This window comes from Amphiprion ocellaris, chromosome 7 (assembly GCF_022539595.1).
Source record: "Amphiprion ocellaris isolate individual 3 ecotype Okinawa chromosome 7, ASM2253959v1, whole genome shotgun sequence".
In the NCBI taxonomy this organism is placed as follows: Eukaryota; Metazoa; Chordata; class Actinopteri; family Pomacentridae; genus Amphiprion; species Amphiprion ocellaris.
In genome coordinates, this window is record NC_072772.1 from 18,306,935 (window position 1) to 18,330,362 (window position 23,428).

General features: G+C 42.4%; 1 protein-coding gene across 1 annotated transcript in view; it reads left to right on the forward strand.

The window, feature by feature from the left end:
- LOC111566028 (gap junction delta-2 protein) overlaps positions 1-23,428 on the forward strand; it is a 34,682-nt gene continuing 11,254 nt past the window's right edge. The window contains exon 1 of the mRNA XM_023266390.3: positions 1-1,064. Within this exon, the coding sequence (XP_023122158.1) occupies positions 994-1,064 (71 nt within the window). The 5' untranslated portion in view covers positions 1-993. The remainder of the gene's footprint in view (positions 1,065-23,428) is intronic.

Sequence of the window (23,428 nt, forward strand, 5' to 3'; positions counted from 1 at the left end):
ACGCTCGGTCTGGCTGCCTACTGGCTCAGAGAGAGACAGAGAGAGAGAGACGGACGCAGGTGGAGAGCGAAAACAGAGAGAAACCAAGTGGGAAGAGGGGGGAAAAAAAACAAGATGAAGGGAAGAGAAGAAAGGAGAGCTGCCTGTTGTATAGCACGCTGAGAGAAATATATAAGGAGAGAGGCAGCGAGCACGAAGGAGCTCTGGAGAAACCAGCAACTCCTCTCTCACGGTTTCCAGAAGAGGGAAGGAGACGGAGGAGTGCGATGCTTCAGTCCTGCTCTGCCTGAGACAAACCAGGAGAGAAGGAAGGAGCAACGGAGAGGAAGAGGAAGAGGAGGAATCCCTTTGGAAAAACAGCTGGAAGAGAAGACGACTAGAGAGAAATGAAGAGGATGGAGGAGAAGAGGACGAGCAGAGACTCCTGGTTACTGAGGCTCACATGAGTGTGGACCCGAGCCTGGCCAGAGTTACTACGAGATGCTGTCAGAGAAGGAGCGCGTGAGGGCGGAGTGTTAGTGTGCAGGTGATGGATGTCTGTTTGCACAAGCTGCTCCTTGAAACTCAGCAGAAGTAGACGAGAGCCAGTGTCTGTGTCAGGCCAGGTGTGAGAACATATGACAGACCAGCTGTTTTAAGAGGTAGACGGGGTCAGGGGGCACCCAGAGGAGCAGGAAGCGGGAAGAGGCGCTCACGTGTGGAAGTGCATGGACAGAATTACTCACACGGACGTTTAGCGGCGGCCACAGCCTGAACACAGACGAGTCCAGCTATCTCAGAGGCATAGAGGTGTGAGTGTGGTTTTTAACAGAAGAGCTGAGGTGTCACTGAGCTCCTTTTAGCGCCTCTTTTACACCAAACCAGCCACCTGAAGCCACTCCCTACCTCATCTCAACAAGTGGACTTGACGACTCGCAGTGAACGGCTTTGACAGCGGCTGAGTGGGGTCAATCCTGATTTCTCGTGCCCGGTGGATGCCCCCTAACTCCAGCCATGGGAGAATGGACCATCCTAGAGCGCCTCCTGGAGGCCGCAGTCCAGCAGCACTCCACTATGATCGGCAGGTGAGCTTTGGTGGCGGGGTGCAGGGTGTGAATTCAAGACAAAAGATTAAGCTGCTCTCGCTTTTATTATGTGTCTTCATCAGTGCGTGTTCTTGCTGTGTGTCTGTGGACATACAGAGGATTTAAAACGTAATGAATATGAATCCTTCGCTGCTTCCAGTCAGTGATTCCTGGTCCAAAGTGGCTGATTGCAGGGTGAGGGGGGCTTTAGCTTCTTTAATCCTTCTGACTTGACATGATGGGAGGGGTAGGCAGACGCACACTGTTAGTCCACACAGAGGCTTTGATCGTCCGAGCGTCCACAGCAGTGCGAGGACTCCTCACCTGAAAAGTGCTTTCATTCATAGTTTCCTGCTGTTTCTCTCCGTGCTCTCTTTTCCCGCCGTTGCTTCAGAAACCACCACATCGCGTAAACATGCCTCATTTAAGCTTCACCACCGTCTCCACCCCCCCCCTTCTCATCTTTGTCCGTCAAGTATGAAGTCATTTTCACAACCTAAAAAAAAACAAGTCACCAGCGCAGGGTCACGAGAGTCATGATTTATGCATTCTCCTACATGCTGCGATGTCTTGTATTTTAGTTTGAATAACTCATACTCGTCAGCCACAGAATGAGCAATTATTCATGAGAGTTTTAGCCACAGAGGCACATCAGCGCTGTAAACATTATTAAACATGATTTTACATCTAGTAAAGGACATCTTCCTGAGTTTGGGGGTTTTCTTAGGACACTTTTGGGACCACAGGTTCAGCATGAGTTCACCAGAAGCTGTCTGAATTTGCAGTTTAAACCAATTCCCTCAAGCTACCAACTCCCTGGTACTCCTGAATTATTGAGTGAATAAATGTCGGGCAGTTTGTGAAGGAAATGATGTGTGGAAATGTTCTTTATTTTTGGCAGACAAAGCTGACAAAACCCAGAGAGGGAATTTAGCTGTGTTGAGTTCTGAAATTGAAGTGATTCTGAGAGCAGCTGAACGCTTAGTTAGAGTTGTTTCCTTGGTTTTTATGGTAAATGATTGGTCAGCATTTGCTTCTACTCATTCATTAGACACTACAAGCGCACTTTGGCTCATCAGATGTGCTAGTCATACTGGCTGCAGGGTCTCAGCGAGAGCGAGAAAGAGAAGAGACAGAGGAGAGGATTGCGGAGGAGAAAATCACCAAAGAAATACAAGACGAACAGAGGCAGTCGAGGAAACGAAAGATGCAAAGAGTTTGGTTACAAAGTTGAGCAGATTCAACAATCAGAGTGCGATATGTCAGAGACACAAGAAGAGAAAGAGTAAAAAGTGTGAGTGAAGGTGAAGGCAGTGAGGAGTGGTTATTCACAGACAGGCGAGCAGACACATGGCCTCAATCTGCAGGGCGTTGGGGGGAAGCCAAGAGGACTGTCTCGTCACGAGATGGTGCTACATGTCATGACCTAAGCAGAGCAACCAGGACACCCGCAGGCAAAAAGCCTTGGATCATCTTTGCATAGACTATATCTCTTGTCCAGACAGTTGAAATGTTCAGATGATGGGAGGAGCCGGCCAGAACTTTTACAAAAGAGCAAAATTTGCACACAGGCTTTCCCGTAGCTCGGTTTCACTTGCATTTGTTTAGCCTCAATATGTTGCGTGCACTTTATCCAGAACCTCTTATTGCTTACAGTTGTCTGTAAGTTGTAGAACAGATACACTCTCCTCCTTAGAGAACTGAGGTTGTGCATATGTATAAGTTTTTATGCTAAAGGTTTGTTCATGGATACCTTTCCTGAAGGACAGGCTTGTATCAGCAGCTGGATGACACTGAATGCAACAGCGTCATAGTTCTTCCTGGATATGCGTGTTCATCTGTTGGTCTGCTACTGTGGTCCAAGCTGAAATATCTCCACAACTATTGCATGCACTGACATAAACTTTTGTACAAACATTTTGCTGATTTTATTGAACTTTTTTTCTTGAGCGCCACCTTGAGGTTGACACTTGTGGTTTGAGTGAAATGTATCAGTGACTATTGACTAAATTTGGTGTAAACATTCATGTTCTCCACAGGATGAGTTGAAAAAAGTCTTTGTGAGCTGGTCAGCGCGATGATATTAGCTTCAGTTTTTGAAGCTTTAGGCACAAGGCTAGTGTTATACTTCTGCGGTACACAAGGGTACGAGTGACTTAATGTTTTGTAGATTTTGTCATCAGAAGACATATGCGACTCTAAGGGCAGATGTCCACATGTCCTCCAAGTTTTTGTCCACGCATGTGCTGGAATAGTACTTGCCGATCTACTGTGATTGTGGGGAACGCGTCCTTCAAGTGGACTCCAAGCAGATTAAAAAGTAGTATAAAACTTAACTGATAGTCTATTTCATCAGTCAGTAGAGTGCAGGTTTTTCTTTCCTTGTGAGAGTCTTACTTCCTTTACCAAACTAATTAGTCCGCCAAGGAACGTGGTGGAGTTACGTGACGATCGTCGTACGTCTGTCTGTCTGACTGTTAGCAACATTACTCAAAAACGGACTAACGGATTTGGATAAAATTTTCAGGGAAGGACAGAATTGACACAAAGACCAAGTGATTAGATTCTGGCAGTGATGCAGCTTATAGTCTGGATCCACGGATTTGTTAAAGATTTCTGTATTATTGCTAGATAGCGGCATGGCGTGACTGTAACTATGACAAGTGAACGCCACGTCAGCTGCCTACTGACGATCACATGATTGGGATCCTACTACAAATCCACCGCTGTAGATTTATTGAGACTTATACATCAGAAAAAATACAATGAATGAGCAGCCTTTTCAGAGTACTGTGCTCTCTGAGTGCTTTTCTTGATATTTTTGTGCTTTAAATGGTGAACAAGTTATTTTTAGATGTTTAGCTCGTCCTCCACATATCCACTGGTCTGTTTATTTGAAATTTCAAGATATTTGAAATTGCTTTTTATTTCATTCAGAACATTTTACCAACTAATCCATCTGCTAAATACATTCTGACATTCTCGCACTGATTTATTTCCCAAATAATCAGTATTTTAAGGCTCTTCTTATGAATCAGAACCATTACTGAGAATATCAAACTAGCCAGACAACCATTTTAGCCTTATTTTGATAGTCTGTACATTCCCACATTGATGTGGCTTCCCGGCATTTGGCTTTTCCACAGCTCAAAACCATCTAATCTGGGCCATCACCGCTGACATGAATTTTTATACCCGCACGCTAATACTCCCTCAGTCCTGAAACCCATTGGTCCGTCCACTGTGGTTTTCACTCGTCTCAGTGGTCAGCGAAGGTGCCGTCTAGCCGGAGGAAGCGGTGGGCAGGTTGCCGTCCCTGAGGCGATGCCAGCGTGTGCTCTCATGAGCCCACCATGTCAACAGCCTGCGTGCCTGAGTCGATTCTTCATACATGAGTCACACACACATTAATGGGAACGTAACACTCGTTTGTGTAAGATTACAGGCGGCTCCAGAGATTCCCTTCTACAGTCAGAGTGTGTGTGTATGCATGTGCAGAGACGCTCAGACTGTGTGTAAAACGTGAGCTCTGGTGTACTTTGTGGGCATATCACATGCGCTTGGATGGGCTTCGGTCCTGTCTGCCTCTCTGTGTGTGTGTCTGTGTGTGTTCACCTGCTACCAGTGATTTATTCGTGCCATTACGAGCAGTAGGCCAGGTGTGAATCGACTTCCCCAGGTCCGTCTCGTGGACTGTGCCTTTGCTCAGCCTGTTGGTACACAGCCTCTGAGGATGAACCATGATGAAGCACCCTCCACCTAACTACTGTCAACACATCCGTCATGCTGTCTCCGTGCTCCTCCCCTCCGAGGCGACAGTCCCACACAGTGAGCAGCCATTGGTCAGAGCTGGACTGCTTAACATGCAGGTCCCTCCTCCCACTGTGATATTGATCTCCAATACTGGAATAGGAACTGGAGCCTGATAGGAGACAGGACAGTTAATGAAACAGTGTTTAGGCCTGTCCATTTGCAATACAAATGGGCTCATGGGTCACACTGACGGGGATGTTAAGTGAGTGATTAAAGCTCTAAGTACCTCATTGACTTTTTTGCCTGTTAAACTTGCCTAGTAATTAGAAGACCAAATATTTACTCTCACAGCGGCTTTCTCAATGAGACAAACAGTGGTTAAACACCCCAAAGCACAATGAGATTAGAGTCATGGTGACTCCTTACAGTCTGTTGCTATTTACCATTGGCAAACATGAAATGGATTCTTTTCACTCCCACTATATCAGCAGCCTTTTTCAAAACCTGCTTTTAGAGGAAAGACTTTCTGAAGATGCAAAACACTTGTAAACAAGTCCAGCTGGTAAAGTTACGGCTGATACTGTCACTTCAAGGAGGATAGTCAGTGTTTTTCAATCCTATTTTTCATCTGAAAAATAATAGCAACTCTCTTCAGCTGTCCATATGATACAGTCAAAGAAACCTAAAAAAAACTCCATGCCACATTTTTGTTGCCTGTCTATCAATCACACACTCTCCTGTCAGACTCTGGAGAGCCATCAGAATAAGTTTCTCCGGCTGTTTTTCAGGCTGTCTGCATGTCTTGTGACACCACTTATTTTTGGCTGCATGATTTTGTTATTTCTGCAGTAGAGACAGAAAGAGAAGCTTTGGACTTGTTTTCAATCAGCAGAAATTTACTTTGTCCCGCAAAAACAGATGTGAAGAAATTCTTTAACTTAGCAATAAACGGGGCTGCAAATTAGGCAGAAAGGAACACAGTGTGCAGCACTGTTGCCACTCAAATGCACAATGCACAAACTTGAATTTTGTTGAGAGGGATAATGTGGTTTAATGCAGCTCTGATATAGAGCATGTAACTGATGTGCTGCAAAGAGTTTATAGCTGTTGCTAATTATCCAGACTTGGTCCTAGTTGGACGCACAAGGAAAAAAAAAACTACAATCAGATGAAGATGACAATAATTTTGGCTTGTTTTTTGCCAGCTCTAACCTTTGTTGTGAAAGATGCTAAAAGTGTATGTCATTTGATCTCAGTTTTGTTGCAGAGTTGACAGCATTTTAGGGAGAAAGCTGTTAAATTTTGAGACTAATTTGAGTCTTCAAACATGATTTCAAACAATTAACATCTAAGATTTGGCCCAATACAGTTCTATCTACTGTATAAACTGGCCTCAGTGTAGGAAACACAGTGTTTTGTGCAGCCCTATCTAAAACCACTACTATATATTCCTAATAGAAACAGTTCTCTGCACGTCCAAAATGCAACTGAAACAGGTGCTTCTCAGCTCAAGGATAGCAAATTCTCAGTGTAGAAAAAGTTCCTCTTTACATTCCCATTTATTCCTGTTCAGAATTACCACATCTGAAGACTGGTAAAAAGTCTTTTGAATGTCCTAGGGTGTTTATAAGTGGGAGTTCACTTTTCAATTCATGCTTTCGAAGCTTTAAAGCATTTGTGGAAGTTCAAATTCTCAAAATGACTGAAGCAGGTCTGTCCAACTGCACCTTCAGAAAGAGGTTTGGGATGCTGCTACATGATCTGACAAAGCACTTTGTTTGAAGTATACTGAGGCCGTGAAACTGCTTTGCAGCACTTGATGTGCATGTTAAGTAGTCCTTGCAGCTCATTTAGAGCAGTTCGTAGAATCCCTAAAATAGAAAAGACGGTGGGAGCTTTGCTTGCATCTCAGCAGGCCTCTGCACACGTCGGCTTTTCAGGCGGTGATCGAGAGTTTCTGCTGAGGCTCTTCAACTGGTTCTTGACATAGGTTAGCTTGCTCAGCGTGACTCCTCAGCGTGGTTCTCCTGAATGAAACGAGCGTCGTCACTCAGGAGTCGACAGCTCATCTGTCTAGTAAGTGCCTGTATCTGCGTTCGCCATATGGACTCTTTCAGCGCAGAGCGATGCATACAATGAGCCAAACCCAATATTTATTTGCGAGCTGTGTTTACACGCGACTCGGCATGCCTGCGTCTGGTGACAGGTTACAGCTCTGTCATCACATGACCTTTAGATCATCATGCTTTTATTTAGCAAATCCCTGTGGAGCACTCACTACCCCCACAGAGGTGACGGATGATGTTGTTTGTACAGAATTAGGCTTATCTCACAAATGTGTGCTATATTGCAGAAAAAAGGAACGAGGCTATGATATCGCCTCGCATGCAGCAGATTCCCCAGTGACGTTGTTATAAAGACGCTCTTACAGTGGGCCATGTGAGACCTCCAGCATCTATTCCCTTCATCCCTCGCTGTCGCTGCTTTCACACTTCCTCCGTCCATACGTAATGACCCCTGAGATGCTGCCAGCTGTAATGTCAGTGTCTTCTCAGTGCAGCCATAAGAAGCCGGTTATTAAAATGACCTCACATTTTCCACAGGGAGATTATGAATCAGAGACTGGATGCACACGCATTCCTGCCGCCTTTTACATCCAGTATACTACAGCCACCTGAAGATAATGCTTGAATTATGTACAGCATCTGTAACCTCGAAGAGAAGTTTATTATTAAAGATGCCTCACAAGTGTGCGCTAGCGTTTGTGTCACTGCTGAGTGGGATTGATCTACTGTGGCTGTGCTACAGGAGATACACAGATCCTGGAAATGATCCCCGGGTGCAGCAAAGAGCTGCTCTGTAGCTGCTCGCAGCCTTTCATGACTGGAATACTACAACCAGCCTCCACTGGGACTGCTGGGGAAGCAGAGTAGTAGCTGGGGGAGAAAGAGAGAGCAACTGCGCATAATTATGCAGCGTGTGTGCTCATTTCTTTCTGCTTACATCTCATTTCTGCTTTTTCCTTGTCTGTTTCAGCCACTTATTCTTGCTCTCTTTACCCTCACAGTCCACATACGCTCAGGTCAGGGTTGATTTCAGGTTTAACCCTCCTGTTGTCTTCATTTACAGGCACCAAAAACTCTCGTTTCCTTGTCTCAAAAAAATCCAAAAATTCAACAAAACTAATTCCCCAAATTTCTGAAAATTTGCAATACTTTCAGGAAGAAAATTCCAATAATTCCTTAAAAGTTTTATTTAAAAAAATCCCCCAAATTTGGCAAGAAAATTCTTGCAAATATTTTCAAAAAAGAGTAAAAATCTTCAAAAAAAAAATCCCAAAAATATCTAAAGTGATTACATATATATCAGTAAAACTTCTAATATTTTCTTTAAGAACATTCACATTTTTTTTGTAAATGTTCTTAAAGAAAACATTTTTTTAAACATTTCTTTTTTTCCACTAAAAAACTGTTCAAAAATGTCCCAAAAATGTTGAAAATGTGGACATATTATAAATTATTATTATTATTATTATATATATTTTTTCCCACATTTTTAAACTTTAAAACAGGTCAATTTGACCCGCAGGATGACACAAGGGTTAAATGTTGGTGGATTAGTTGATAAAGCTCCTATGGTAAGTGTGTGTGTTCATGAGACATTATGTTAGAGGATAAACATCTGTCTTCAATCTTAGCCTTGCATCACTTTGAGCATTTGTGTCGTGCAAAATAGGGAGTATCAGTGGCGAAAGCAAAAACCCGCGTGAGTCCCAAAGATAATTCATGGGTGGTCATAGAGAAGCTTGAGGGCGAGGGGTGGATGGATAAAGATAGAGAGATTAGAGCAGGCGAAAGGGTCAGAGTTCAGACACATTTCACCTTGCAGGGCCTCAGCGAGAAGCTGTCTCTGGCAGGGTGACTCAGCAAGGCTTATAGGTTTAGTGTTAGCACCTCGCTGGAGGACGGAGCAGGTCAGAGTTAGAATGATACTGGGGGGTAAGTTTAACCTGGACTTTGCCTCACACACAAAAAACACAGGAGAGGCACCCTGCAAAAAATAGCCCCCGAAACAGTCACGTAGTCGCAGTCTCATTTAGAAAGTACCTTTTCTGGTTACAGCATTGCTACATTAACTGGGATATGCTACAATGATCGCCGTAAAAAAGTTGAAATTACAGCTGAAATAACTAGAAGGCTTTAATCGTACTCCAGTCATACCATGAGTGCTCGTTAGTTCATAGCTTTCTCGACTGATACATTTTCCAGCCTCCCAGGCAGCCATTAGTTTCATTTCACTTGAGAAGAGCGCGATGAAAGTCATCATGCTAAATCTGGCTTGCTCATACTGTTTGCTCTACTTTTTTTTTCTTTTTTAACAAAATGCAGCTGAAAGCAAAAGGCAGTTTGAAAAGGTGTCCCCTGCTGCTGCTTTCACACTCTCGTGATCACATTTTGCATCTGGGATCCACTGTGCGCTGTCAGAAAATCGATACCTGAACACCCCGACGTGAAAAGCAGTCCCCGCGTTCATCTGCATTACCACATGATACTAACAGTGATGTGATGAATTATTTAGCTCAGACACTTTTTGCTTCCCTGCATGTTAATTTTCACACTTAATCGGCATGAGGTGTATTCAAAGTAGGCGGACGTGTCACTTTAAGATGATTTTGAATAATTAAAAAAGGATGACTTTTTCCTCAGTGATAAAAGTATGAAAACCAGCTCCAGTCAGAGGAAATGTGGGGTAACACACGGTAACACATCTAGAAATAGTGAAACTAATTTACACCTGATACACTTGCAATTCTCCCCCACAGAACAACGGAAGCAGGAACCAAAATTAGTCTGAAGCAATGGGGCATGAATAAATAATGCAAACTGTAGGAATGCACATAAGCAACATGACATCCAAATGGCCACATCTTTCAAACCATGCGCCATTAGTTTGTAACACATGCTGATGTAAATTTAAAGCTTGGAACTCAAGCTGAGAAAAGCCTCGTTGACAATACTGAGCCCTGTCTACCAAAAAATCCCTCCAACACAACATTTCCAGCAACCATCACTCCTGTGTTCTAATGCTACATTGTGTTAACTAATGGTGTTGAAAGGCTAACTGATGATTAGAAAACCCTTGTGCAGTTATGTTAGCACATGAATAAAAGTGTGAGTTTTCATGGAAAACATGAAACTGCCTGGGTGACTCCAAACTTTTGAACGCTAATGTATTTTTGCCATTTATTGTATTGCTTTCCAACCTTTTCAGCCAATTAATTACATATTAGACAAGGCAGGACCCCGGTAACCCAGAAAATAGAGAAGATGCTTCAAACATGTTGCGAAATGGTTATATTTGAACTCAAATCATTATAATTTGTGATGCAGACCCCAACTTCCCGGCTGAAAGTCTTGTGACAGTCGCCACCTTTGTTTCACTTTGAAAATGGAAACGTTTCAAACTACGTCATAGTGTTTCATTAAATGTAACTGAGAATGCAAAGTAGGTAAACAGCAATGTAATTTTTACACTGCATCATTATACAGTCACTTCAGAAAGCATTCAAGAAGAGCTGGGTTCTGCTTAAGGTTTCTTCCTGTTAAAACAGTGTTTTTCTTACCACTGTCGCCTTAGGGCTGCTCTGGGGGTTCAGGCATATGGGTTCTGTAAAGCATCTTGAGACAATTTGACCTGTAATTGGTGCTGTATAAATAAAATTGAATTGAATTCACTCTTTTACTTTTTCCACACTTTGTAGTGATTTTAAATGAATAAAATCAGTCATTTTCTACATCAGTCTGCACTCAAGAAGGCATAAAATCAGGTGAAAATATGTTTCTGTATATTTTTTGCAAAATTATTTAAAAGAAAACTAAAATATTCTCACCATAAGTGCTTCAGGAGAAGACAACTTACCTTCTCTTTTTAGTTCTTACAAACGTTTCATCTCTCACCCAAGATGCTTCCCTAGGTGTGTTGTGTCGAAGCTCTTAGGATTACCATGTCACATTACCACAATGTTTGAGGATGTACACAGACATACTCTGACTCTTGATTAAATACTCTGTAGAAGCCCCCTTGGCAGCCATGACTGCCTTGTGTCTCTATAGACTTTGCAAACCCAGATTTGGGTAGTTTATCCTATTCTTCCAGGCTGATCCTTTCAAACTTTGTTTGATTGGATGGGAATGTCTGTCCACAGATGTTCTCTGGGGTTTAAGTCTGAGCATGGACTGGGCCACTCAAGGACAGTATGAGACTTGTCCTGAAAACACTCCAGCATTGGCTTGACTGTTTGCTTCAGCTCATTGCTAAAAGTTGAACTGTTTCCCCAGCAGCAGCTTGTGTGCACTCTAGAGAATGTTTTCTTCTCAATATCTCTGTATTTGATGCTGCCACCACCATGCGTCACCGTGGTGATGGCACTCGCCAAATGATGAACAGTTGGTGTTCAGTCTAAATAGTTCCGTTTTTGCATCATCAATTCAGAGAATCTTTTTCCTTGTGCTCTGGGCCTTTTAAATGCTGTTTGGCAACTCCAAGTGGGCTGTCATGTACTCTTTACTCAGAGTGGCCTCCTCCAGCTGCTCTTCCACATAAATGCAATGCACTCCTTGAGTATTACAGTTGTGTTTATCATCATCTTTGAAATATTTAAACATCATTTAGCAGTGGAGCAAAGATCCCAGTAGGGCCGTGGCAGAATATCCACAAGGTTACACAACACTGAAGCTGTGCTAAGGAAATGTTATTAAGACTCCTGCTGAACTGACCGTGTTCACTGGTATGAAAAATGTAAGAAATCTAAATGAACCAAGTTGCATAAAATATGAGGGATAAAATTAAAACAAATAGCCAACTTTGATCTTTGTTTGGTACAAAGCAATGCTGCGGCTTTTGAAGTTTTCTCAGCTGGGCCTATTTTTGTGAGCTTGTGGCTGTGAGAGCATTGTCTTATTTCTGCTATCTGCCTTTATTACACATGACTAACTGCGTTTCCATGCAGCCATCGTAAAGCTGATGCTGTTTTGTTTCATTGATCACTAAGTTCATCTGCTGATGCTCAAATAAGACCTCTCCCCTACACATGCCCGCGCATCCCTTTCTTGTTCTTGATTATGCTGCCCCCACTCTTTATCTCACTGCATCTCCTCTTTGAAGATGAAAAGGATGCTCCTCTGCCACTGATTTATCCCGCCCCAACTCCCACCACTGCCTCCATCTGAACACTTTACTGAGGTTTCTAATGAACAAGGTGAGAGTGTAAGAGTCACTTAGACCGCGGTGCGTTCGTCTCTTTCAGCGGGTTTAAGTGAGTTCGAGCGTTTGTGACGACTTCTCCTCAGAGACAGTATCACTTTCTGCACAGTGTGATTGACTCGACATGAATAAAAAATGACACACCAGACACACACCTAGCTGAAACACGCCGCCAGGACGAACACACCGTACGACGCTTCACTGCTTCCTCACACAAATGTACCCTCACACACACACACACCCACACACTCATAACCAGATGGTCCTCCAAATATACAAACATGTGCGCAAGCGAACTTGGAGCGTGGTTTCTATATTTACTCGTTTCTCGGGGCAGAGACATACACATGGACACACTTTCTCACATACGCACGCATGTTACCAAAACCGTCGCAGTCGTCCATGTTTGCAGCTGATCATATGAGCAACCGGAGTGGGTGCGACAACATATTCACACCTCACCACGCACACGTCACACACATGATCCCATTTGCAAAATCTTCAATTAAGCAGTGAAGCCGAGCTGCAGGGAGCGCACTTGACTCTCGGCAATATGCTGCACTCATGCCGCTCTCGTGGCCAATTACAAAAAAAACGACTTGTTAGAAAGCGCTGTGATGTGAAGACGGATACATTTAGACTTCACAGCTTGTAGAATGACTGGCTGCTATTTACTGGAGAAAGCTGCATCTCCCAAAAGGCATCTGTGCGACATTTTGGGAGGCTGCATTCACGTAATATCAGATGGTGGCGATAGAAGAGCTACAGCTTCACAAAAAAAAACACTTTTCACTTCAAGCTTTCAGATAGTAAATAAAATGTGGAGAGACAGGGTTGGTGGAGAGATGGGAAAACTACCAAAATGTATTTCTGCTTCATTTAGAATATGAACTCAAACTGGATGGCAGGACAGCCTCATTTACTGTTCAAAACTTCCCATGATTTCTGCCCATTTCTGGTAGAGTTGTAGATATTCAGTTTTCATAGTTCTTTAACCCTTGTGTCATCCTGTGGGTCAAAATTCACCCGTTTTAAAGTTTGAAAATGTGGGGGGAAAAATAACATATTTTCACAGTGAAGCTTCTGATGTCCACATTTTCAACATTTTTGGGAAATCTTTGAACATTTTTTGGTGGAAAAAAAAGAAATGTTAAAAATGTTTCTTTAAGAACATTCACATAAAAATCAACCAAAATCCAGCGAAATTCGCTGGATTTTGGTTGATTTTTATGTGAATGTTCTTAAAGAAGATATTAGAAATTTTACTGATATATATGTAATCACTTTAGATATTTTTAATATTTTTTGGAAGATTTTTACTCAGTTTTTGAACACATTTACAAGAATTTTCTTGCCAAATTTGGAGAATTTTTTTTAAAATAATACTTTTAAGGGAAACTTTTAAGCAATTATTGGAATTTTCTTCCTGAAGGTTTTGCAAATTTTCCGAAATTTGGGGAATTTTTTTGCAGATATTTTTTGGAATTTTTTTTCTGACAAAGAAACGTTTTTTGGTGCCCGTAAATGAGGACAACAGGAGGGTTTAGGACTTCTTGTCCATATGGTCTAAAAGGTTCAATAGGTGCCCTGTGATGAGCTGGTGTCCTGTCCAGGATGTTCATTACCTCTTACCCAGTACCAGCAGGAACAGAATCCTTCCCAACATGATTCCTGCACACAATAAACTGAGTTCATCTACTGGAGCGGTTACATGGGGGCTTTTCATTATGCTAACTTATGCTTCCTCGCATCCTCTCTCCTCCCGTGACCCAGAATTTCTCCCCCCTCCGACATCGTAGAGGATCTCACAATTACCTTAATGCACCTTGAGGAGATGAGGAGAGAGGACGCTTCAGGAGAAGTTTAGAGCAAAGAAGCAAACATGTCTCCTACATTTCAGTCTTTCATTAAGTGGGATAAACATTTTACACTTACATACATGTTGTACAGATGTGCAGCACATCATTAGTAACTGATGTCGCTTAACACTCACACTATTGAAAGAAGAAGGATTTCTCATTTGGCAGCTTTGGCTCCTCTGGCAAATTTTCCTTCTATCTCTCTCTCAAATTCTCACTGGGAGAAGCTAAGATGCAAGGGAAAAACAGATGAGGACACATTAGCATGATGAAAAGCAGCCTTTTTGTAATATTTAGAAACCTTTGTTTATCAATGACACTGGTGGTCGTTAAGTGAACTGCAGTCAGCGTCCCTTTGCCTGGTAGGTAGGTTTAAGTGAGCATCCTGGGCATCAGCCAAAACAGTGATGTGATGTATAGGAGACTGATCACGTTTATAGATGAGGCACCTAAAGTTACACGACCATTACAGTTTGACTATAAACTACACTACCGTTCAAAAGTTTGGGGTCACTTAGAAATGTGCTTATTTTTGAAAGAAAAGCAATTTTTATCAATGAATATAACATTAAATGAATCAGAAATACAGTCTAGACATTGTTAATGTGGTAAATGACTATTCTAGCTGGAAACAGCTGATTTTTAATGGAATATCTCCATAGGGGTACAGAGGAACATTTCCAGCAACCATCACTCCTGTGTTCTAATGCTACATTGTGTTAGCTAATGGTGTTGAAAGGCTAATTGATGATTAGAAAACCCTTGTGCAATTATGTTAGCACATGAATGAAAGTGTGAGTTTTCATGGAAAACATGAAATTGCCTGGGTGACTCCAAACTTTTGAACGGCAGCGTATAAGAGAGCATAGACTGTATTTGACTCTCCAGCGATGGCACAGAGCTAAAACAGAATGTGGAGATTTCCAGAGTGTTAAATACTGCTGTTTGTTCAAATGTGTTATCAAAAGTGAGTCTATGCACAGGAGATGTCGTGTCAATATTCAAAACTGACAGGTGTATAGGAGTTTTCCCAGTTTTGTGGACCCTTCCTATGAGGGTCTGTTACACTCTAACTCTAACTTAGTTTAGCTTTACTTTGTCACTTTAATTTCACTCGCTGTTTGATCAAGTGTGGTCAACAAAACTGCTTTGTTAAATGGAAAAAAAGATTATGATTCAAGTTAAAATAAATTGCTTCATGATATTAACTACATGTTACAAGGCAAACATCTTGGTCACTGAAAAGGAGAAACTGACTATGAACTCATGATGTCTATTTCTTACCTTAACTGATTTTTAGTAATGCTGAGCTCGAGCTATGCAAGACTGTAGTTTGATTACTTATATTTTTTATGTTTTGTTTCTTCATGAATCGATTTTACCAGTTTTGACTCTATCTTTCTTCCCATGAGTCTACAGGCTGTTACAGGTAACCAAGGAACTACTGGAAGGTCTCTTTTTTCAAGTTAAACTGCTCTCTAGGGATAATAGGCCCAATATTGGCATAAAAATATAATATCGGTCAATATCGTTATCGGTCTTTTTGCCGATCATGAAAACTGAAAAACTAATGCTTGGATTTTGCCAGCATTTACCAGCGTGTAAACAAGTGTGGCTGCAGTTACAAGTTTGCTGTGCCTGACTAACAATATGTCTGTGGTCTGAAATTCTAAATCAGTTAAATAGCCCACATAAATCGGCATTGGTTGATATCGGAATCGGAAATCAAGAGTTGGACAATATCGGCATATTGGTTATTGACAAAAAAGCCAATATCTGACATCTCTATTTACATAGTGGCCACAAAAAAGCAATTAATAAATGACAGTCACAAGTTAATTTACCATCTATAGCACCATTTAAGTAAACTTAACATGGTTTACATAAAAGACAAAATATAAAAATAGGCACAAACATGACCAAATAGGTAGAAAAGATGTAGGAAAATGCAGAATCTGATTCATAAAGTCTGTACTGAACAATGCACATCAAACATACCACACAACAGTACAACTCATTAGCTCATGAATGAATGCAATTTGCTTTACATTCCTATACAACAGTACCTTTACAACTGGAAATTAAAAGTTGTAGATGTAAGCTGATGAACTGAAGAGCAGCCAAACTGTGCAGAAATAATCAGTCGTGTAAAACACACCTGAACACGATCATTCCAATCGTCAGATTGTTCGGACAGTTCTTCCTATATGAACTAAATGAAGCGTGAAATGTATTTAAACAGGATTGAGGAGTAGGTGCTGGTGCTCTCTTACATTCATGGGTTGGGACACTGCACACAGCTCCAGGTTGATGTAAAACCTCCCCATTACACCTGTCATATGCAAGAACTCATTACCTTTCTGTGCAAATCTACCACTGAAGAACTGAAGAACCAGTCATCCACCAAAGACACTAATGAAATTCACCTCGATACACTTTACATTGTCATGCTTATGCTAGAAGAGTGAAGAAAGCTGATATGAATGAAAATGAGCTGTGATGTTTACTGTCAGTTTTAACTGATGTAAATACGGCAGCCAGACATTAAGATTTCAGTGAATATATCGAATTCATACTGGACATGAGACGTGTTAGTGCGAAATGTAAACCATGTCTTCTTCAATCATTCATATTTCTTGGTGATTTTTCCACTGGAACCGTGAGGGCAAGTTAGAAACGCTCCATAAACATAGCTGTAAGAGTATTATTTGTAGATTGAGAGTGTTTGGGATGTTCCCTGCATGGCCATGTGCAGTCTGCTTGTATGTCATGGAGGCTCCCTGCATGTGCCAGAGCGGCTGATTTGGGTTGGCGCTTGGCACGGGAAAGCCACGGTGGGTGGGGAGTTGGCACGGACGTGACGGTCCTAGCTCGGGATTGTCCAAAACCCACTGATTTAATCCGGATTACGGCCATCATTTCTCTCTCTTTCTTTCTGTATTTCCCTCCATTGACCCTCCTCCCCTCCCTCCCTCCCTCCCTCCTCCCATCCCGCCCACGCATTCGCTCTCTTCCTCTCTCCTGCTGCTCTCTCTCCTGCTCATGCCTCACCCCTCCATCACGACCTTACAGCCTACCCCAAAAACCAGCGCTCCCACCAGTTGGTCTGTTGCCATGGTGACCACTTGTGTCACTTTTTTTTGGTCATTCTTTCCGTTTATGCATAGACAACGATCAGTCACAGCAGATTTTAGAATGCCTATTTTTAAACATCACGTTCTTCTGTTCAACTCTTGCTTGAACGCTTAATCTGTTGCCAAGGTAACTGGCATGATTATATTTGTCATGGAGACCCTCACGTAGAGAGCCTTTATGTGCATGTGCACTGGTAGGGAAATGGAAAGCAATCCTTATTAGTGGTGAAACAAATACAAAAAGTATTCATCAGTCAACGGTAAGTCATCAGTCTGACTGATGGAAATATATTTTCTAATGGATATGTACCATTTCATTAGTAGAACCACACACACAAATGCACTGGACGATTTTAATTTGAATTATTGTCGGCCTCAGCAGGCCGCTGATCTTCATCCATTTATCTCCAGCCATCAAAACATCACTTAAATACCGCTGTCTGTGTGTGTGTCTACGTTTGTGAGAGAGAGATGGATGGATAAATGAATAGTATTAGAATATACTATTATTAGATTTTTATTTTAGGAGCTTACAGTCCCTGGATTATACAAAGTAGTCTACAGTAGTCTCATCTTAATAAATAGAGCACTGTCACCAACCACCTTATTATTGTGACTGAAATATGCAGTGTGCTGCATAAAGGAGATGAACGTACAGCTGTATATGTATACGTATGTGCACCTATAATCAAGTTCTATTAAATAAATCAAACAGAAGGATAATGTAACATATAAATGCATCAAAACTGCATTTGCAGTAAATGGATTTAGCTACATCATGTGTATACATTTCCTCCTGGGATTACTTGTTTTAAGGTGCTTTGCATTTAGTGTCCTCTAAAATCAGAATCATAATGTCAGTGATTTAGCAGAACTCAGTGAACCTCAGATCTCAGATTGGAGACCAGAGGGTCCCAGACGAGACAATGGTAAAACTATTATTACCAGTCAGAATGATAGAAATTCATCTTCATCTTCTCCCTGGATGATGGACTCAGTAATGTCAGACACAATCGGCTTTGTGGTGCCCTGCAACAGCTGGAAGAGTGTGTGCGTCTGATTAAAATATGTGTGCACATGTGCGTGGAGAGGTGTCCTCATCCCGCGTGAGCTGAGAGACTCCATGCTCTGTTCGGTGTCCATGCACACGCTATGTATGTATTTGCTATGCTGGTATTAGCATTCGCGTGCATATATATGTGTGTGTTTGGAGGTAGGTGGCTGTGCAGGATAAAGGTCTGCCAGCAGGAGAGACTGCAGCCCCCTCACTCCTTCTGTCACTGGCCTGAGGCACCGGAACGTCCCTTCTGGGTGTGTGTGTGTGTGTGTGTGTGTGTGTGTGTGTGTGTGTGTGTGTGTGTGTGTGTGTGTGTGTGTGTGTGTGTGTGTGAGGCTGCATCCAGCTTGGTGCCAGGTCACCCACCGTGAACTATGAGCTATTGATACACCTTGGCAAAGGAACACACAGAGTGAAAGAGAGAGGGAGAGTATGACAAGTGTCCGTCCATATTTGATGTGACAGGATTAGAGATGTCGGCGCTGCTGGTTCGTTGTATTTGGGTTACCAACTGGCAACCTTAAGACACACGAGAGAGACTGAGAGGAAGAAGATTAAGAGTGAAAGAAAAGAAATAAGGAGAGATGGGATAAAGGTTGGAGTAAAAAAAAAAAGCAGGGATTTTCCCAAACTGCTGCTAAGACTGGTGAAACAACATCTGCAGATTGTGTTTCGCTGCACACTGTAAAGTTTTTGTAAGAAAAGAAACCAAGAGAAAAAAAACAACTGTCACTGTCATCAACTTTTTGTTTCCTCTCCACTTGATTAAATCACTTAAAACTTATCCGTATCCAAGTTACATATTTAGAAGCTTATTTGCTTAATTCATTTCTGCTGTACAATGTCTTAAGTCAAGCCTACACTAATCAAAGTGCCATGAAATGTATCTTTTAGTGGCTACACCTGACGCTCACGTACAGCATACAGGGTTGTGGTGAGACAAGACAGTGAGCTTTCATTTTGCGACCATTGTGTCTTCAGTTTCTGAATACAGCACAGGGCTGTGAAAGTAAACATTTTTCAGTTTGTATCATATGGCTAACTTCTACAGACATTGATAGACTCTGTGAGGAATAAAGTTACCAAGCAGCCCTAATATGGCAATTAAAAGCTGACCAAGGTGTCAGTAGTCCAGATTAAAAGACCACTGAAAGCAGTAACTTGCAGTTTAATACTAAAAAAAATATAGACACTGCATAATCTATTTCTATTTAACAGGGCCATGCACACCATGCATAAAAATAGAACTAGGAGGTCTATTTTTAAGCTTTGTGCACCACAAACATGCTACTTCTAACACACTGTTCACATGCCGTGTGTTGCAAGTTTGATTCATTCCAGTAGAAGTGTAGTGCTGCAGAAGTCGTCCTGCGAACCGTCTGCATATGTTAGGCTTTCAGTGTTGCCACAGGATTAGATGTAACTCCACAGTGTCTTCCTCCCTCCGTTTGTCTACTCAGCCCTACCATCTCACTACAGCTCGAGCTCAAACACTGTGAAACCACTCTGTGCTACACAATGACAAGTTGTAATATCGGAGTCTTTCAGTCATGCATGTTTTAAATGGAAACCGATTCGGAATTTTACAATAGATGTCCATAGATAGATACAACACAAGCAAGGAGAAAACAACCTGGATAGGTGCCATAACACAAGCTCTGATTCTGAATAGTAGTGATCGTACAGGAAGCAGGAATGGTTAGTCTGAATCTATGTTATTGAGTGTTGTCGAGACACTCAAATTTCAAGGTGGAAATGTTCAGACATGCTGTTTACTGCTTATTTTGCCCTCTATTACATCTTCCAGCACATAAAAGCACACCATGTGGCCCTGCTAACAAGGTAAAAAACCTTGATTTTCACCAGAGCGGGTCTTATTATGCTCACATTGGCATCACAATCCCATTGTGCTGCGCTCGCATGGTCTGTTGACCTCTGAAAAGAGGCGAGCTGCTCACTTGATGAAATTCAATTTGGAGCGAAACCACAGCGAGAAGCCCGCCTTGCTTCCAGACCTCTTCACTCAAAGTGAAAAAGCATTTCAGTGTGATTATCCAGCTAAGTGAGGGGCGCACACAGCTCAGGTGGTGAAACAGGAGCTGCAACATGGGAGGCTGATTGGTGAATATTTCAGAGACACAACAAGGGAGTAAATTAAAGAGGCACGCGGGTTAGAGATGTAATTAATGTCGAAACAGAGCAGCAGCAGCAGTCGAGGAGGAGGGTGGGGGCGCGGAGAAAAGCCGAGCTGTGCGGTGATGGAACAGGTATTGATGGGGAGCAAAGGTGAATCTCTGAAAAGGATTAGCAGCTCAGCCGAGCTTGTTTACACCACAACCCAGAACAGCTAACTGACAGCCTGCAGAGACCAGCTCCGAGCAACCTTTCTGAGTTATTGATTATCAGCGACAATTCCATCCCCCAAAACATGTCAAAATACACACATTTTAGCTTTTTTAGTGAGAAACTCTGTATCTGTATTTTAAAATGCCTTGGGGGCCTCATTCAAAAATCAAAACATTTTTCTGACTTGCTTTTAAACGACAGTAGAATGAGTGGAGTTTTCCCCCTAAAAGCGGGCCAATATGTTCTGGTGTCCTCAAAGAAACAACTTCAACTTTACATAATTTGCTTTGCCTCGCTGGCATATTTTGCTGTTTCAGTGAACTCTATCTTCAGGCCTTTTTTTCCATAAAGTAAAGTAGCATCCAGCTCTGTGAGGCACCTAAGCCTCGCTGTGACTGGTGCAACCAATCTGCTCCCCTTTCTCAGCGAAAGCACGCTGTTCTTTGGTTGACTTAGCTTCTAGTCGACACACTTCTCTCTTCATCTCCTTTCGTTTTCTTCCCCTCGCCTGTTGCCGTGGTAACTAGCAGAGGGAAGTTGAGTGGAGGGGAGATTGAAGGCAGGGAGAAGAGAGAGAGGGTTGCTGGGTTTCTGGGTAAAGGAACCATGGCTGCTCTTCCTCCATGCTCTTATTTTTTATCTGCACAGCCATATCTTCCTATCTTCAACCCTACAGCTCCTTATCGATCCCATGAGCCATTTATTTCCTTCTATCTGCCTCCTCTTCCTCATTATCACCCCACATTTTTAGCTTTTCCCGAGTTAATTTCTCCTTCTTACTATTCGTCCACGATTCATCCACTGAATTTAGTTTTTTCCAGTCTGACCGTCTTAACCTTTGTCCCTCTCTCCTCCAACTCACACATTACTCCAAAATGCCTCTCAACAAAACACAATGTACCACAAAAAATATGCATATAAGTCATCGCACAAAACTACTGCCGCACATCTATTGTTATCCAGCTCATCTTCCTACATCGCCATGTAAACAGCATTCAAGGTTTTACAGGAAAAGAGACCGGCATTGCAGATAAAAGGAGATCTTTGAAAATATCAGGGGATTTGCGTTGTGAATTGCATTTTGATTTCTCTGGAAGTTGAATAATGCAGGGCAGCAGCAACAGCGTTCAGTGCGTGCCTGCACTTCCCTGTATGTGTGCATGCATGTGGAGGGGGCAGATGGGGCAGGATTTCTCATCAGACACCAAAACTATGATTATTTTTTACAGTACATGTTTCATCTTTCCCAATTAACTGTACACCCATAATGAGAGCTTTGAAAATGACAAACACCCCCTCAGTGCGAGATCGCCATTGTGGGATAATGAGCAAGAGGCAGAGAGAAAGATGGCGGGTCAGGGAATCACAATTGCTGGAGGAGAGGAGGCGTTTTGGAATTGGCATAATGTTTTCACATAATCACCAATTCTGTGTGGTAACACAGGAAACGTATTAGTCAAAGGGAACAACAAACAGTGTCTGCTGGGAACAGAGGGTGTGAGCATGCTGAGATATGTGCTAAATATGTCTGTAATGTGTTTTATTAGTTAAGCATTCAATTACCAGTGACATAGAACACACATTTTAGAAGCTGCATCCAGCAATTTTTTTTAGCAGCTTTGCTTGATTTTAATGAAATCCAGTATTATTTTTAGCTATTTCAGTAATTAATTCAGCAGAAACACCAGTAGAGTGTGTAAAAGGCTCTGCACAATTTGGTGAAACAGCTTCCATGTGAGTATTCAGAGACAATTAGGGAGTGAATTGGATGGACTTTGAAGGGGCGTTGGGATCACAGAGACTGAGGAAGGGTCAGAGCAGGAGCTCTGGGAAATCACAGGGAAAAAGAAAGAATGATGCCGTAGAGAGGAGAGAAAAAACAGGTGGGGGCTGCTGTGTGGGGTACGATAATCTAAAGCTATTCGATGGCATTAACAAAAAAAAAAAAAAACCTAATGCAAGAATCCTCCCTTGGCCGAGCCACAGATTACAGAACTGGGTTTGCGTGTGGAAGCTATTATATAATTCATTCTCTATGATGAGATTCCCTCCATTGCTGGTTTTCCTTACTAACCCTCCTCTATCTCTCGCTCTACGTCCCAGCACTGGCAGGTTTCTCTTTTAATTTAAGGAGATGTCGGAGCCACACTGCGTTTTTTGGTGACTTTATAATCTTTTTATCCCTGTCTGGAACTCACTCATCTTCAACAGCAATTTGACGTCTTCTCTTAGCGCTCAGTTTAAGTTCAAATAGTTTCCCTCAGTGTGTGGGTTGTGTTGCATAGGTACGACTGTGTGTGGAAGCACAATGTATGTGTTTACGTGCACGTGTGCATGATAAGTGCAATACACTCTCACTCTGGCATTGTGGATTCTCTGCTCGCTAAGCTCCTTAATGGAGTCACTACAGGGGGCAGAAGCATTTTCATTTTTTTCGCTTTTATTCCTCCCTCCCTCCTCTGCTGCCTCCCCCTCAACATGTTAGCTGATCACAGGTGGGCGGATTGGAAATAAGTCTTTTACTTTTCATTTTGGAGGCCATCACTGGTGACCTGATGTTTTGATGAGAGGTACATGTGAACCGCACGCCGTCGAACTCTGGAAAGGATTAACTGTGCCCTTCGACTCCACATCTGTGCCGCACAAGACTGGCAAAGCCACTGTGCGATTGGTGGATTACCCTTCACACGGCCAAATGCCATCTAATGATTATCCGGTCGTGTCTAAGGTGCAGTGGTGTGGGTGTCCCCGCCGGATTCCCTGCCTCATCCTAATAACGTCCACAAAGACCGATTATCTAATTGTTTTTAAAAGCCGAAGTAGCCTTTGTTGTTGTCTTCTCCGATATTTTCTGAGCTTTTACCCACTGAAGTCATAAAAATACATCATCTAACTACACAATGAGCCAGTGCTGCAGTGTAAAATGTCAGCAACGCTCTTTGAACAAGAATT